Below are 16,759 nucleotides of genomic sequence, written 5' to 3'. Positions count from 1 at the left end.
TTCATGGTAAAAAAAGAAACATAAAAAGTGAAACTGCCACCCCAGATGACACCCCAGGGCAGCTTTACCCCGTAAATATTCCTATTTAGGGCCACACAAAGCCCATGCTTGGGTGGCTTCAAGGCACCAGTAACAGTGTGTATAAATGCACAATCTTATCCAGCACATGAATCACAAGCTCAGCACTAATGCTCAACAACACTAAATGATTTTTCAGGAATGCTGCTGAGGGGTTTTATTTTCCATGCCCTGAGTTTTTCAAAATGATCAGCTGGGAGTTGTTCAAATGAATCCCATGAAACCCAAGGAACCACAATCACCTGTGCAAATGTGTGTCACTGGGGTGTCCAGCTCTGTCACCAATACCCCAATCCTGCTGATACTCTCACAGCATCAGCCTTTGCTATACAAAAAATCCCACCTGGCAAAACCCATCCTGATCTCTGAAATCTCTGAGCTCTCTGAAAAGGAGAAGGGAAAAAAGTAATAGGCCTCCAGAGCGACTTATAGAAGGATGAGGGCAAGTTACAGGTTGTTCTCATCAAAAATCTGTATTAGTTATAGAATCATAGAACCATCAAGGCTGGAAGAAACCTTTGAGATCATCACAAAGACAAACCTGCCAGCACAAAGGCAAGAACACTGGCACAGTGTGTTTCTATGTTGTTTTTTTAAGTCATTCAGTGCAATAAGGAAGTTGCTGTGCTTTAATTCCATGTCTCCGTATTTCACAACAATTCCCCTTAAGATATACCTTTCACCTCTGCTGGTAACACAGATTATAAACATGTACATCTAAATTACTTTGAGAACTTTTATTTTTATCAACAACATTTTATGGTTTTATAATGAAAATAGATTACCAACATAGATTGTTGCTAGCAAAACAATTTGAAAATTATATACCTGAGCTGATGGCACACAGCTCACAGAAGAAACATGCTCATTTGTGCCTGATTCAGCATTTTGAAGCCTCATAATGACTTATTTTTAAAACTACTGCAGAAAGTGCATGAAGAACGTTCAGAAAAATCTGGTTATCTTTTAATTATCAGTAGAATAAAGTAAGAAAGGCTAGAAATATTTTTTTCCCCTCCACGTAAGGCTTTTGAGACTTCTGGAGGTTTCACTTCTTTATTTGTCACACATGCTGTTAATTTCACACAAAAGGCAAGAATTGTTCCAAGAAATAAGTCTCTCTCAGACGTTTACTACAAGGTCACACAAAACCCACCCTCGCTCTCAGATGCGAAAAAAGGCTCAGCATCTACTGACTTTATTTGTTCCAGTTCACACCAAGTTTTCACATTCAAGAGTAAAGCTGTGCTGTTTCCACTGCAGCCTGCGCCACTGCGTCCAGTCACAGAACAAGCTGTGAATTCGGGCTTGTGACCTAACGCAAACTGACAAGGTATCGGAGTTTGTAAGTTTTTACAGCACCCAACACCAGCACGGGCAGTTAATACTGACGGAAGACATTGAAACGAAATTTATTTCCGAGCCAAACGTCGGTGAGAGATGCCCATCAGCCGGAACACCCCCAGCTCCGCACCTGGGGTGCGTGAGCCCCTTCTAGTGGAGAGGGCGGGCTGATGGCAGGAGCCTTTACACCCTGCCGTCTATCTTCACGCACAGTTTAAAACAAGCCCGGGCTAAGAGGAACAGAAAGACTCCGAAGTCCCAAAATGCGAGCCTGCTGGCTGCGGGCGCCCCGGCGGGTGTGGGCCGGGGGAAGGCGGCCCCGGGGCAGCCTCACCCCGCCCTCCAGCCCCGTCCCGGCAGCCGCCGCCCCACGGCCCCGCCGCGCCCGGAAACGGCGGCACCGGCGCGGGGCTCCGGCTTCCCCCGCAGCCATGAGCGGGCTGGGGGCCGCCGCGGGGCCGGCATGGCAGCGGGACAGCGGCGGTGAGAGAGCGGGGCAGGCGGGGCGGCGGCAGCACCGGCGGCCCCCGCAGGTGGCGGGGGGATGGAGGGACGGCACGGAACGGCACGGGAGCGGAGCGAGCGGCGCTGCCCTCGCCTCGCCCCTCGCGGCGCTGCGGGGTCCCGGCCGCCCTGGCACCGTGACCCCCGACCCGCAGCCCCTGTCTCTCCCCCGCAGGACTCTCTCTCCTTGCCGAGGAGCCTCACGGCACCGCACCTGTGGATTTCCTGCAGGAGCTGCCCAGCTGCCAGTCGGCGCGGAGGCGCCGCGGGGGCACCCAGGAGCGCCGGCCGGCCCTGCTGGGCACCGCGGGCAGCCGCGGGGACGCGGCCCGAGCGGAGACAGGCGAACTGGCTGATCGCCCTGCCAGAGAGCACCCGAAATCCATGGCAGAGAAGAGGAGAATAAGGTTAATCTTCGCGCGTTTCTTCCTTGGTTTGGTTTTTTTTAAATTACTTTTTCCTAAACACAACCCAGGTGCGCTAGAAGGGTAAAGCAGAACTGGGTTCGGCTGTATCTGTTTTACCCTATGCCATGTGATTCTGACAAGAGGGTGCCCGAGTGCTCTTGGCTGGCACGAGGGAGTCGCTGACTGGGGGCAGAAGTAGGTTGAATTGGAAGAAACTAGTCAAAACTGGGAATTACCTGTAGCAAACAAATGCGTTTCTCACTGTTTTCCGTTTTGATTTTTTTGTTACTTTTTTTTTTTTCTCAGGGTTTTGTGATTTCAAGGGTCACTGCGAGTTATCTGCATGAACACACACACATCCCCACACCCCCCCCGCTGCTATGCGAATGCTGCTGCTCTTGAGTCTGCTTAGCTGCTCTTACACAATGTAGTGCTCTCTCTGCTGTGGCTCTGTACAGTTGATAGGAAGCTTCCAGGCCCTTTGCTTCATTTTATCTTCTCCCCCTGCCCCGTTCCTTTTTAAATGACTCTTTCCTGTGGGCTGTTCCTGCCCCCCTGGTGGTAACCCCCCGGAGGGAGTGATTGCAAAGACCTTGCTTTGCCCCGCCTGAAGTTCAGTGCTTGTTATCTCATGTCTCATTGCTAAGCTGAGAACTGCTTTGAGAATAGAGGATACCGGATGTGGTTTTGCACTGTCAGACAACAGCTGCACCTTTAAATCAGGTACATTGTAGTTCTAGTTATGAACCAGAAGAGAGGTGGAAGGACAATTAATGTCTGGTACTCCGGGGAGAACAAGAGCTACACTATTGCAAGAGCAGTGGCAAACAGCCTGACCCTGGAGTTTAAGTCTCTAGCCTGTACACAAGAAACAGTAGAAGATCGAAGTCACGGTAAAGGAAAGTGCTTGATACCCTGAATTTTTATTTGAAGTTGGGTATCTAAAGTTCAGTTCTTCAATAAAAAGGAACTGGAGGGAGGAGTGGAGTAGCAATGTCCCAGGCTTGTTTACACATGTTAGCACTGAGAGATTCTGGTGGGGCTTCTTGGCGCTTCTACAGATCGGTGATCTGCATTTGTGCAGCAGCTGCCAACACAAAGTGCTTGGCATAAACGTCCTGAGAGCTGAACACTCGACTTCTGTAACTCGGATGAATATGCAGCCCACGCTTCTATTTACAATGCAAACCGAGCATGGACCAGGCAGTTCTGCAGAGTTAAAACACTGCAAACTGCAGCCTGTAGTTTCCACAGAATGAAATCTCTTGAGGGGAGCTGTGTTTGCTCTTAAAGCTGAGGTCATCTGCTGCCTGATTGTTTGTATAGGTTTAATTTGACTTCCTGCCAAAATGCTGAAAGGATGAGGAAACCGGCAACACAGAGCACGCACGGCAGTGCATCCCTTGAGCACATGAGTTGGGTTGACTACAATCTTTTAAAACTGAAACCTTGGTATGCCAGCACCGTGTCCTCATGGGTACTTACATAACTGCTGCCCTTCTTCAGTGGCATCAGAGGCTGGAAAAGAATTTGCTGCATACAAATCCATTTTCAAGCTATGTTTCTATGAAGTTTTGTCTGGTTTTAAGGTTTCTTGAAAGAAACAACAAAATGAAAACTCTGAGCCACTGAGAATTTTCCTTGATGCTGTTGCTGACCAGGCAGCAATTTTTAAAATGCATATGTATTCATATAGTATGAAAATCCATAAGTGACTGGTTAAAAATTACAGACAGTGGCACATTCTCAGTGTTTCTTTGCAGCTTGTCATTAGAACAGTGTGTGCCCAGAGGTGTTGGCAAAAAATATTTTCTCAATTTCATTGAATTGGCACTTTTCAGCAAATTTTTCAAAAATTTATTGTCAGTTTTGTTTTGCTGGGTTTTTTTTGTATTTGTTTTTTCTCCAAGAGAGGTGAGTGTTTTTCATGAGACAGCTTGCCCTCTTTGAATTAAGTTGATGTTGCCATTACCAGCAAGATCAAATGGGGAGAGCTTGTGTGTCTGTAGCTATTCCCCTGAAGGCTGTGGGCAGGCTCCATCCTGCTAAGCCCTCTTACATGGAGAGAAAAATTATTTCTTGTGCTCAGTAACTGTATTTCTGGCTTCTTAGGGACTCTCAGCAGGCTGATACAGAACATTTAACTAGATGGAAGAAATGGAGAAGAACTAGCAGTAAATCACTGAAAAAAGCACTCACTGAAGTCAAGGGCTTGTCATCTTACCTGGTGCTGTGGCGACATGATATTCACAGCATAGAAGGTATTTCTATTCTGATGTCCATTTCTCCTCTGGAAAGTTGCTTCTGTTATTGGCAGTTTTACCTGTGGGAGCATAGTTTCAGATATAACTACATGTGCTTAAAAAGTTACTTTCTTCCCTTATTATTGCTGAACAAAAAATCCATTATATGGTAGAAGGAAATACATTGGAAAAAATAATTAATATGTCCAACCTGCATTTCAGTTATATTGCTAAAAGTCCGTAGTACTTAAAACTAGCTTTAACAATGTTTCTTCGCTTCAGTGAAACTGATTTTATAATCTTTCTCTGTATTTTCAGTGGTTTTATCATCTTAATTATTGGCACATGTTTCTTTTATTCCCAGGGAAATTTGGTACTGGCATCCAGTCCTACTTCTCCTTCCTGCGCTTTCTGGTCCTGCTGAACTTTATAATTTTTATCCTGATGTTCAGTTTTGTTACTCTTCCCACCATAATTTCTAAATATGGAATATTCAACAGTACCATTGCTTACATTTCTCCAAAGAACATAGGTAAACAACTTCTCTATGTACAGCTGTTGTAAGATTCCCCCTTTCCATCAGCTTCCTCTCCACCTCCCAGAAAAAAAGGAAAGCCTTTTTATAAGAGTGGCATGTTTGAATTAACGTGATCTTGCAGTTCAGAGGGCATTACCATTTGAGTGACTTTTCATGCCTTTCTTTTGACAGATGATACCTGCACAATTTATAAACCTAGTGGTAATAAGGGACTTATTTACTTCTATACTTACCTCAAAGATTTGCTCAGTGGCACTGTAAGTAATTAGTTGGTTTTTTTTTTTAATTAAGTGTCTCATGTAGCATCTAAAATGAATTAAAAAATTACTTGTGGAATGAAGCTTTGATAATTTTGAAAAATGGTAAGGCATATGCATCACTGGGGTAGGTTATTTCTGAGAAGGGCAGTTTTCAAACTGACTTTTACCGAGTGACCACAAGGCTGGCCACGTGCTGCAGCCTGTGCCTCTCCTCCCCAGCTGCTATCCCTTATTATTCTGGAGCACACTGCCTATTGTGCTCTCTGTGTAGGGTCCCAGTGTCTGTGTCCTGCAGCTCTTTGACTGGAGAGGGGAGGGATTTTAAGCACACAGTGCCTGCACTACGGTTTGGTAGAGACAATGGGAGTATTTAGAAGCTACAGACTTGTAGCTTGCTGGGGGCCCTAATTTTAAATTTGCAAAATGATTGCTTAATGCCAGGTTGGATTTAATGGGGCAGTTGTTGCTGCTTTTACAAATTCTATTTCATCTTCATTTTCACAGGGATTCCTTGAAGTGACAAGTTTGTTTTATGGCTATTACTCAATAGATGCTGTATGGATCAGTATCATGAGGTACAACTTGCCACTCGCATACCTGCTGGCTACATTTGCCTACCTTACCTTAAGTTCCCTCTGGATAATAAAGAGGTAAACATTTTGGTGTTGTTTATTTACTGTTATTTGTTGCACAGTTTAGGTTGTATTCCTTCTTGAAGGGAACATACTGTGTTCTAGAGTTGTTTATGTGGAAATGGGGAGTCTTTTCCCTGAGGATGCTGTGCCACAGTAGCCTTTGGAGGGCTTGGGAAAAAGAAAACAATTTGAAGTATCAGTTTTTCATATGTATGCATACCTATAAGTGAAAGCTCCTCTACTATACTGAATTTTTGGAGGATTTTTTAGGGGTTTTTGTTTGAGTTTTATCTGTGCCATCTCAGTTTCCTTTGCTGGGTCTGGGTGAGGTGAGATGGTGTGACTGTGGTGAAGTGCAGATAGGAATAACCTGTATCAGTCAGGGTCAGCTGCTGCAGAATCTCACACTGAAAGAGTCCCAGACACTGGCTGGTACTAAGCAAAGGTGACAGTTTCCTCACAGAGGGGGTCATTTAGTCTTTGATCAGCCGGGTTGCTTGTGTGTGTTTTTCCTGTGCATAAAATACATCTTCTCACAATTTTTTCTCTAGGTCTGTGGAAGGCTTTAAGCAAAACTTAGTGCATGATGCAGATCCATTTCAGAGTTACTGTAACAAAGTCTTTGCAGGCTGGGATTTCTGCATTACAGATCCAAATGCAGCCCGGCTGAAACATCGCAGCTTGCAATATGAGCTCCAGGTGAGTAACTTCTGCCTTTTTGTGATTATGGTTTCATACAGCTTAGATGGCTAAAAAGAGATGGGTGCAATTTTGCAGATAAGGGAATAAAGTTAAGAAGGATTGAAGTTGCTTGTTTTGGGGGTACAGTCCACATCCTCTTGCATGCTTTCTAGGTAGGTGGAGTTGTGGTGCAACATGAGAAGGATTGGCACGGATGTTGTTGGCCCTTCCCCCATCCACTGGGGACCCACGCCAGCCTGTTAGCTGCTTATCTGCCTCTTCCTCACACTCCAGTCCTGCTTCCTGTGTTAGTTTCTGCATAATCCAGCAGGAAGATCTGTCCCAGCTGCAGGCAAAACCCTGCAGGGAGCAGTTGGAGTCTTCTGGGTTTTAAGCACACAGTGCAGTAAGCAGTAATTTGGGGAAATAAAATTCAGATGGTGCTCTTTGTATTGTTTGAGAGTATTGTTGCAGTAAGAAGATACTGAAAAATTCTCACTAGGTGTCTTTGGCACGCATGCACATACAAAATGCTGATGCAGCTATAGATTTCCCAAATCATAAAGCTCTGAAAAGAGTCTGAAAGGCTCTTGTGGTAAAACAAGGACTTTCTTTTTGCTCTCTGTACGCTGGAAGCAGAGATATGTGTAGTGAAAAAATTACCTTTGAGAAGATGCTTCCACTTCAAACCACAAATCAATAATTACAGATTTCATAAATTACAGTGAGTTGCTTTCTGCTCTAGTGAAGTTCACAGTCATCTGTTTTCATTATAGAATCAGAACCTCCTTCACTTGCTACACTTTTGCCTTCAGAACACACATCTTAGAAGAACTAGCCCCTTAATATTACTGTTTGATGGACATCAGTCCTCTGAAAATACACTCATATGGGTGTTACATGGGTTTGCCCAGGTTAAATTGCCTTCACAGGAGATACTGTATTTTCATGTCAGTTAAGGTGAAATACACCAAGTTTACATGACAAGCTGCTCAAGACTCTTCTTCCTTCTTTCAGTGCCATCCCCCAATTTTTCTTCACAAAGAGTAGAAGGAATTTTGAGCCATAGTGGTGAGGGCTGGTTACTTACCTGCAGAAGTAATGAGATGAGTGACTGGTTTACCCATTTCAGAGTTTAGTTTCAAGCTGAGATCAGTCTCTCTCAACAAAGATGCAAACTGTCTGTCCTCAAGGAAATGTGTTACTGATACAGTAGAGAGAAGAGGATTGCAGGACGCTTGTCTTTGGCTACAGAGCCCTCAGCTCGAGGAGGCTGAGCATACAGGGGCTTCCATTCCTGCATGGACCTGTTTTGTCAAAGAACAGACACTCCATTCTGTGTGCTTGGGCAGGCACTGGAGTGACTCTCCTAGAACAGGCTACAGATTTGCACTTCTCGGGGTAGAAGACATAATGTTAAGTGTTGTATGCTGCACCAAAAAACTGCATCTCTTCTTCCTTTTCTTTGTAGACGGACTTGCAGGAAGAAAAACTGAAGCAAAAAATAGCTGAGAGGAAAATGGGAGAAAAGTTACGCATCTACTCTCTGAGAATATTTATAAATATAATTGTCATAGCCATTTTATCAGGATGTTTTTACTCAATTTATAGAGTAACTGTCTTCTCTCAAGAAAACTCCAATGTGAGTATAAGAAATGACACTAGGACAGATTTGGTGAAGGCTGGTGATTACAGCAAGAGGAACTATTGTGAAAGAGTCAAGTATCTTAATATAGCACCTTTCATGCAGGGATGAGAAAATGCTTTCTACAGACTTAGTTTTTTAGTAGATGAGAGCAGGAAAGATGAAGAACCATGTGCCAAAAAAGGCTCCCCAGTAATGTCTCCTAGTGCTGCAGAGGCTTCAGTGTTGAGTGCCTTGGAACTGACAAGAAGAGCAGCCCTCACTACCCTTCCATTGTAACTGTGCTCAGCTCACTGTGATCTGCTGGGTCTGGACTGTGAACTGGCTGGGAGAACTGACCTGGTTAAATCAAACTTCATCATGATCTGTTTCACATGATCTGGTTCACTGTCAACTGCAAAAATGCACTTCAGGGGAAGGCAGAGTGAAGATTGTGATCTGTCTTGTGGCTTGAATTACCGCTCTGTGGGGAAACAGGAAGGCTTTGATCACAGCAGTTTTCAGAAGCAAAGGTTCTTGCATCACTAGCAGAAAGAATCAGGTTGAGTTGGTTTCACCTCCATCAGGACAAGCAGATGGAAAGAGTGGTTCAGAAGCAGAACAAAGCAGACAAGCTTCTGGTTGTGACAGCTTCACAAAAGTAACTGACTTCTATGTAGGACCTCAGAGTTTGATTAGTCTGGTAGAAATGGGGACCACCATTTTTCTCTCCCCTGTGTGAGTTCCTGGTGTGATGGACTTAGCTGTTCACAAGGAAAGTTGTGCTCATGAACCTAACTCTGAACTTCTGTAAACTGCCAGGATTGCACAGACAGAAGCAGGAAATGGGGGCTAAATGAGTTTATATGTCAGAGGTATTGTTTGAGGGCAGAGAAGAGGACTGCACAACACTGAACAACTTTAAGAACAGCTTCACTTACTGTGGGCTTTAAGTAGAAGGGTTGATATCTTGACCTTGTCTTAATGAGCAGTCAGGATGCTTGTCAGGAGCTTGTCAGGATGGTAGGAAAGTCAGGGGAGTTGCTTGGCACCAGAAAGAATAAATTGGAAAGTGTTTGCACTTGGAATGGTTGTAAAACCTGGTAGCCTTGGTGTTGGTTAGCAACAGTCAGACACAAACCTTGGTGAATTGAACCTCTTTAAACAGAAGCTTTGAGGAAGCACAGAAATACTCTTACCTGGAGGGGGAGGGAGTTCCTGGTGAAAGCAGTAGGAGAAAGCAAGGGTGTGTAGCAGCAAACTGCAGAGATAGCAGTGATCAGGCTCATATAAAGGATAGAGATTTATTTTCCATGAAACTTGCTTGTCTTGAGGTATTCAGATTCAGCCCTGGGTTTGCCATTCATGTTGCACCTGGTGTTGATTCCTATTGCCTGGTGCAAATGTTGGTGGAGGATGAAGACGGAGTAAAAGATGCTGCCTGAATCCTGGACAGGGCAGGCTGGTGTGTAGCTGCAGACAGCAAGCTCAGGAAGGTGTGTTTCTCTAAGCATTGTGTTTGTCTCATCTCTTCTCCTGCAGGACATTGGCAATGTAAACTCCCAGGTTAATCTCTTAGTGCAGTATTTGCCTTCCATGGTGATCACACTGGCCAACTTCATCGGTCCTCTGATCTTTGCATTTCTGATCAGATTTGAAGACTATACACCAGCCTTTGAAATCAAGCTGACACTCTTGAGGTAAAGATGTTTTTATTGTGTCCTTGGATGTTTCAACAACTTGTTCTTGGTAGGCTATATGCATTGTAAACATTGGAACATCAAGAAGCAGAGAAGTTGGCACTGGAAAGCAAGGAGGCATTGTTTTGCCAGTGTTTAATTGGAAACTTTAAATCTGGGAACAATGTGTTTTGATGACAGTGCAGTACAATCATCTCAGTCCACATTTTTTCTTGGTCCCATTTAGCAGTGTGGTCTGGACATCTTCAACGTGAATAAACAATCAGTAGAGAACTTGTGGCTGCAGAGCTGTGGATTCACTGCTTTGCATGCAGCAGTTCCCTAAATAAGCAAAAGTGAGTGTACAGCAGTGACTGAAGCACAGCTTTGCTCAAGGCAGAAGTTAAAAGTTTTGGGGTAAAAGATGTGTCAGTGTAAGAGCTGATGTTTGGCAGCTTAAGGCAGTAAGATCTGGGTTGAAGCACCTGAACTCTACAAGTCCATGCTTTGTATCTGTGATTTGGCCAAGTGCCTCAGAAGGCCTGAAGCTATGTGAATTGGAAATGCTGCACACAGAACTGTACCTGAGGGAATTGCAACCCATTGCAGCATCAAGATCTGCATCTGAAATGACTGATCTAGGAACACTACTGAGAAAAAAAGCAAGGGGCTGTAGCCTAAAGCTGGGAAGGTCAAAAGCAATTTTAACTTACTACTAAGGAAAGAAATGTGTTTATTGTCTGGCTGGCTGCCCTGTTAAAGGTCTGCATGACCCTTTTGTGTTTTAAGGCTTCCTTGGACTCCTGTACAAGGTGAGCCAAGTGTTAACATGGCTGTTTTTTGGCACATTTAGAGTTAGGTTTTGCTTTTCTTCCAGGTGTGTCTTCGTGCGGTTGGCCAATATTGGCGTCCTCTTGTTCTCACTGTGGAGTCAGATCGCCGGCTGTGGCAGTGACAAGTGTAAGCCCTGTGGATACAATTACAAACTCTATCCTGTAAGCAGATTTACCTTGGTGTTAATTCATCTGAGCTTGTGAACAGAGATTTGTTTTCCATGAGAGTTGCTTGTCTAGAGGTGTTCAGTAGGAGCCCTGGGGTTGCTGTTCATGCTGTACCTGGTGTTAATTCCCACTGCTCAGTGCAAACCAGTACAGTTGTTACACATATATGCTAGTCTAAAACTCTGATTAGAGTTAGTCCAGTGGCAGATGATTTCTTAGCACAGACTTTCTGTCCACTACAAGGATTGTCTGAGGTAGCTGTGTTTTGGACACATTGTGCTACTGCCTTTTGCAACATTAAGACAAATGGGTTTTCCTCAAAAGAAAGAAAAAAAAAAATACCCCAAAAACGCACCCCAACCACCAAAACCAAACCAAACACACCCAGCCACCGCCCTCCCCCCCCCCCCACCCCACACAAAAACCCCAAAATCAAACAAACAAAAAAGTGAAGAGTTTGACACGGGAACTTTGAAACATTTGAATATTTTAGAAATTGCAGTTAATAGCATTTGAACATTCATGGTGTTAACTGAGAGGGTTATTGCTTTAGTGATAGACAGATTTTTCACTTGATTATTTAGACTGCTAATCTTGTTTTTCCTGACTTGTTTTTGTAGTGCTGGGAATCTGATGTTGGACAAGAAATGTACAAACTGATGATATTTGATTTTATTGTAATCCTTGCTGTGGCCCTTTTTGCGGACTTCCCCAGAAAGTATGTATCTCTGCTTTTTGAGCATATTTTTACAAATGACATATGAAACACATTTTCTTTTTTCTGCTTTAAATTGCTAACCAAATTACTAGTTTTAAAATAAAGCATAAACATATTTCTGGTGTTTTGAGCACCTGTTTGCTATTCAGATGGCTGTATAGGTTTTGACATTTGAGAGCTTTTTTCTTCAGACCTTTTCTGTTATGTTGTCTAATGCTTAAATGCTAAGTTGTGTGTGTTTCAAATGTGTTAGAATGCATCTAAATTCTTCAACTTCACTTTAGGACTAACAATATTCTTTGGTTTCAGGTTGTTAGTTACTCATTGCTCTTGGAAGCTTGTTCAGTGGTTTGGACATAAGGAATTTGAAATTTCTGACAATGTCCTGGAAATCATTTATGGGCAGACTATTTGCTGGATTGGAACGTTCTTTTCGCCACTTCTCCCTGCAATAGCAACTATAAAATACTTCATCATCTTCTATGTTAAAAAGGTAATGAAGGCACATGCTTGATAAAGAATTGAGTACATCTCTGTTTTTTTGTAATGCAGGCATATAGATATGCAGGTGATCTAAAACCAACAAAAAACCCTAAAACCACCTGTGGATGCAGTGGATGGAATGAACCAATAATCTTCCATTTTCAGTAAGGTTTTGTGCTTTTAACAGACAGTAGAATTTTGCTTTGAAATCAAGCAAAGCCATGTTTCAATTACTACTTCTCAAATTATTTGCCTATTTTTTTAAAGAAATGCTTTTTATGTAACAAAGCTAGTTTTTAAGACTTTCTTACAATAATCTATTAACTAGCAATACACAGCTTAGAACTTGGACAAAATTTTGCAAAACTGCTAAAAATTTGGGAGTAAAATGGAAAATCCAAGCTGGGTTGGATGTCTGTGTGATTTCTGACTATCAGAAGTTTTGCTCAGTGACCACACAGCTCCTTCTGTGCCTCCAGTTCTTGCTGATGCTTTAGGTCTTGCAAGAGGGAATGTACCCAGTGAAGATGTGGCAGTACAAAGCCAGTGGCAGTGCTGTGGATCATACACCAAATGCCTGTGTCTGTTGACTCTGTGCAAGTGTGTGAGGGCCTCTGGATCAAATTCTTACACAAATTAGGAGACATTGACTTACACCAAAATGTGAGGCAATCTTGTCTTAGCCCTTCTCAGCCCATACACATCAAAGGGTGTGGTCGTGTGGTAGCTGGTGGCATGTTTGAGAATAGAAAATTCAGTTGCTTGGGGAAGTATATTTGGATGTATATCTATATAGATGTGCTGGTAAGTTTTACTCACCTTCCCTCTTCAGATTGTCTTGATACACACACGCAAACCTGCAGCAAGGCCTATAAGGGCATCAAGTTCCAACTTTTTCTTCCTGGTGGTGCTGTTGATTGGGCTCCTCTTGGCTTTTATCCCTCTGGGATTCAGCATAGCACGGTAAGTGACAATTTTAAGTTCTGTGAAGTTGACACTTGTTCTAAGCTTGTCAGTTCTGTAAAAGCAGACACAACACTTTAGAATGATTAATGGAATAAAATATATAGGGTATAACACATAAACTTTTAGCTTAGTTCATATAAACAAAAATTACAGTTTCATAGACATAGGACACTTTTACTGCATCACCAAACTGGTGCTGGGCTTCTGCTGGATTATTTTATCTTCACATTTTGCTGTAACATCTTTCTGTTCTGCTTCTTTGACAGTATCCCCTCTTCCAAGGCATGTGGGCCATTCAGGAACTTTAACACTTCGTGGGAAGTTATTCCAGATACAATACTTCAGTTTCCAACAGGTCTGCAGCAGATCCTTTTTGGCATCGCATCAGAAGCCTTTGCAGTGCCTTTTTTTGTGATCCTTTGGTGAGTACTGTAGAGACTTGATTCAGTTACGCAGCTGCATTTCCTTGCTTACTGAACTCATACCAAGCATCTGTTAGACCAGATTTTCCATTTGCAGTCAAAAGCATCAAAACCCATGTGAATCCTCAGCCCTTATGTCTTTGCCCATGTGTTCACACTCATCAGCTTTGTTCCATTTCCTCTTGCATTTCCCTATATTCAACAGTGTCCTTCTCAAAAATGTTAACGGTGAATCCTCTGCAAATTAGTACTGTAAGCCCTGTAATCACAACTCTATGCACAAACCCTAGTCTGAAAAAAACAAAACTCCCAAAACAGTTATTTTGTAAGATGAAATTCAGTGTAGAATCATAGAATTTTTAAGGTTGGATGTCACCTGTAGAGAGAATCTAACCCAGTTCTCCTGTTCAAAACAGGGTTAAGTAGAGCAGGAACCATACTCAGTTAAATTTTCAGTATCTCCAGAGATACAGAGACTCCACAACACTATTCCAGGGTCTGGTCAGTCTTCCAATAAAAATGAGTGTTTTTCTTAAGTTTAAATGGAGTTTTTTGCATTTCAGTTTAACTAAACTGTTTGCAAATTTTGGACCCTTATTACCTGATGCTTTCTAAAACTTCTGTGCTTGAAAAACCATGTGGCTTATTTAGGACTTCACCTTTTTGTAGCCTTCAGAGAGCTGCAGAGGTGAGAGCTGCAGAGGTGAGACTTCACCTCACTTCCTTTTGTAGCACACATTTATGTGTTCTCCTGAACTGAACTGGTTATTACGTACATAGGAAATCTCAAGTCCTCCCTTTTTGTTTGTTGTTTACAGCATCATGATGTTCTATGTTATTGCCTTGGCTCGAGCACACAAACGAGTGGTTGAACAGCTGAGAGAACAACTGGTTTTGGTAAGATCTGACCCAACACTTTACTGACACAACAAAGAGAACTTCAGGGGTACAGAAGTGAGGCATGCAGAGGAATATTGGTTTTCATAGTCTCCTGGATATTTGGTGTTTGCAACAGGCAGTAAAGAATGTTTTACCAATTACCCAGGAAAAATAACCAAAGCATTGTGGTATTTCTCAGTGGAGTTGATTTTCTTGGGTACCAGCTGCAACTGCAACCAGGTCTGGTTATATCAGGCAACACACATGCAAGAGATTTGCCCCTGAGAAGCTGTGTCCCTGTTTTTCACCTGTGCCTTGTTTAAATCACTTATCTCCATGGTTTTTTTCTGCCAAAGAAGAACGTGAATCCTGTGTTTCCTGTCCTCTCCACCATCTTGCACAGCCTCCACTTCTGTTTCCTTCTCTGCCTTCACAAACACGCACCCAACTCCGTACCCTTCCCTCCAGGCCTGTATTTCTACTGCATCTTTTCTGATCTTGTTCTTGAGTGTAGGCCCAGAAGTGCTTGAGCAGGTACTGAAAGTGGAACTAGTCCCCACTAATCAGCCCTTTGGAGAAGTGCAGAAATGCTGCTTTGTGGCCATCAAAAGCCCGGTTTGGCAGCATTTGTGTGCTGTGATCTGACAAACTGCTGGAGTCAGAACTCAGCCTCAACAGTGAGACTTCTCACTTTCTTACTAAATAGCTCATTTCTTGATATGTGCTTCTTTTAGATATGGCATTTAACAACCTGTGTGCAGAAAAGCACTACCAGGGGGAGATTTTTGAGGAGTGAGGAATTTAGGAACAGAAGCCTTCCTGCTTTTTTAAGTGTTCACAAATCAGCTAGGAATTCTGAAAATTCTTCTGTGCTTTTTATTTTTGTTTGCTTGCTCTTGTTCAGCTTCCTGGAAGCATGGTTTTAAATGTTGAGGTGTGTGAGATGTTTTTACTAGGCTCAATGCAGAACTGTTAATGTGTAACCTGAGGTGAGATAAATGAAGTCAAGGCCACTGTTAAGCTTGAAATTGTTCAGGCAGTTGAGAGTGTGCTGGGGGAGTACAATGAGGTGAGTGCACCTATTTCTAATGAAGAAATGAGCTGTTGTCGATTACTTGTATTAACACTGTTCATGTGGAGCATTCTTGTTCTTCTGTCTTTCCAGGAGAGTCGTGACAAGATGTTCCTAATCAGAAAGATCGCAGAAGCTCAGAGGTATCCTTGAAAACCACGCAAGCCAAAAGAACTTGACTTCCTGAAACTCCCAGAACAAGATAACAGCAGAAGCATTTGCAGCTTGTAAAACCTGAGCAGCTGACTGGCACCCTGGAACTGTGGTCTCTGTTATGGCTGCTTGTGGTCTGAGGCTTAGTGTTTCCAAAACTTGGAAATTCAGCTGATTTATACTGTGTTAGAGCTGTTCAAAAAAGGATACTTTAACTCTCATACAGCTTCAGGGTTGTTGGGATTTGTTACATCCCTATGTTTTCAGGGAGTTTGGGTAAAATATGATCAGAACAGAAATCCTTTTGTACTGTTTTTAGAAATTATGCTATAAGAATCACAAGAGAGGGAAAATGTATGGTTTTACATGTTTTCACTTGCTTTGGTTTTAAAAAAGATCTATGGAAGTATGTTGGAATAGTGCATAGGAAAAGAAAATATGGCATGGGTTTGAAATAAATTTTCTAAATATTTTTAGACGTGAGGGTTTGCTCTGAAGCAGCAAGAGCAGTTGAACACTGGATAACTGGTCACAAAATGGCTCAGAGAAAACAAACTGATGCAAGAGCTCTGAATAAACACTCAGGATAGGAAGAAGCCAGCAGGCACAGCACTGTTGGGGCACCAGCCTTGCTGCTGTGGAGGGGCCTTTTTTGGTTTTTTTAATGTTTTAAGTCATTATTATTTGTATTTTATTCTCGTATGAACATCTTGACTCCTGGTCTTTGTGTTCTAAAATGTGAATATTTCAGAGTTAAATTATTGGTTGGCAATACTGTGTGTCAATACCCTTTAATTTCTCATTTCCTCTGTCTTACCCGAACTGCTGGGACCATGTGTCTCAGAGAACCGTGCGTCCCTGTAGGCTACTAACCCAGTCCTTTATTTAAAGACTATGATTAAAGATTTCTTGTACAAAACTGCGTTTATTGTTTGAAACCTGCATCAGTCCTCTCTTAGTTAATGTGAGACACTATCCTTTCAGTATAAAGTTTTGGAGTGTTTTCTGTGCTCATTGTGAAGGGCTGGCCGTTCAATAAACGCTATTTATTTTACCAAGCCGCTGTTCTCCC

The 16,759-nt window shown here is 42.8% G+C and overlaps 1 protein-coding gene across 1 annotated transcript; it reads left to right on the top strand.

Moving 5' to 3' along the window:
• The first annotated feature begins 1,127 nt into the window (after window positions 1–1,127).
• On the top strand, window positions 1,128–16,745 carry TMC7 (transmembrane channel like 7). Its single transcript, XM_053957505.1, has 16 exons — window positions 1,128–1,905; window positions 2,102–2,333; window positions 4,446–4,594; window positions 4,941–5,108; window positions 5,286–5,371; window positions 5,879–6,024; window positions 6,561–6,708; window positions 8,162–8,332; window positions 9,857–10,014; window positions 10,871–10,988; window positions 11,615–11,712; window positions 12,022–12,205; window positions 13,028–13,158; window positions 13,428–13,583; window positions 14,402–14,480; window positions 15,628–16,745. The coding sequence occupies exons 1-16, from the start codon at window positions 1,686–1,688 to the stop codon at window positions 15,685–15,687; spliced, it is 2,304 nt and encodes a 767-aa protein (XP_053813480.1). The 5' UTR covers window positions 1,128–1,685; the 3' UTR covers window positions 15,688–16,745.
• The last annotated feature ends 14 nt before the right edge of the window (window positions 16,746–16,759 follow it).

This window comes from Vidua chalybeata, chromosome 16 (genome assembly GCF_026979565.1).
Source record: "Vidua chalybeata isolate OUT-0048 chromosome 16, bVidCha1 merged haplotype, whole genome shotgun sequence".
NCBI lineage: Eukaryota > Metazoa > Chordata > Aves > Passeriformes > Viduidae > Vidua > Vidua chalybeata.
The sequence above is the reverse complement of the archived record's forward strand: the minus strand, read 5'-3'. Positions and strand labels throughout refer to the sequence as shown.

Coding starts and splice junctions, on each gene's coding strand:
- TMC7 (XM_053957505.1), top strand. CDS start 1,686: ATGCGAGCCTGCTGGCTGCGGGCGCCCCGGCGGGTGTGGGCCGGGGGA. Junction 4,595..4,940: donor TGATATTCACAGCATAGAAG/GTATTTCTATTC, acceptor TTTTATTCCCAG/GGAAATTTGGTACTGGCATC. Junction 5,372..5,878: donor AAGATTTGCTCAGTGGCACT/GTAAGTAATTAG, acceptor TCATTTTCACAG/GGATTCCTTGAAGTGACAAG.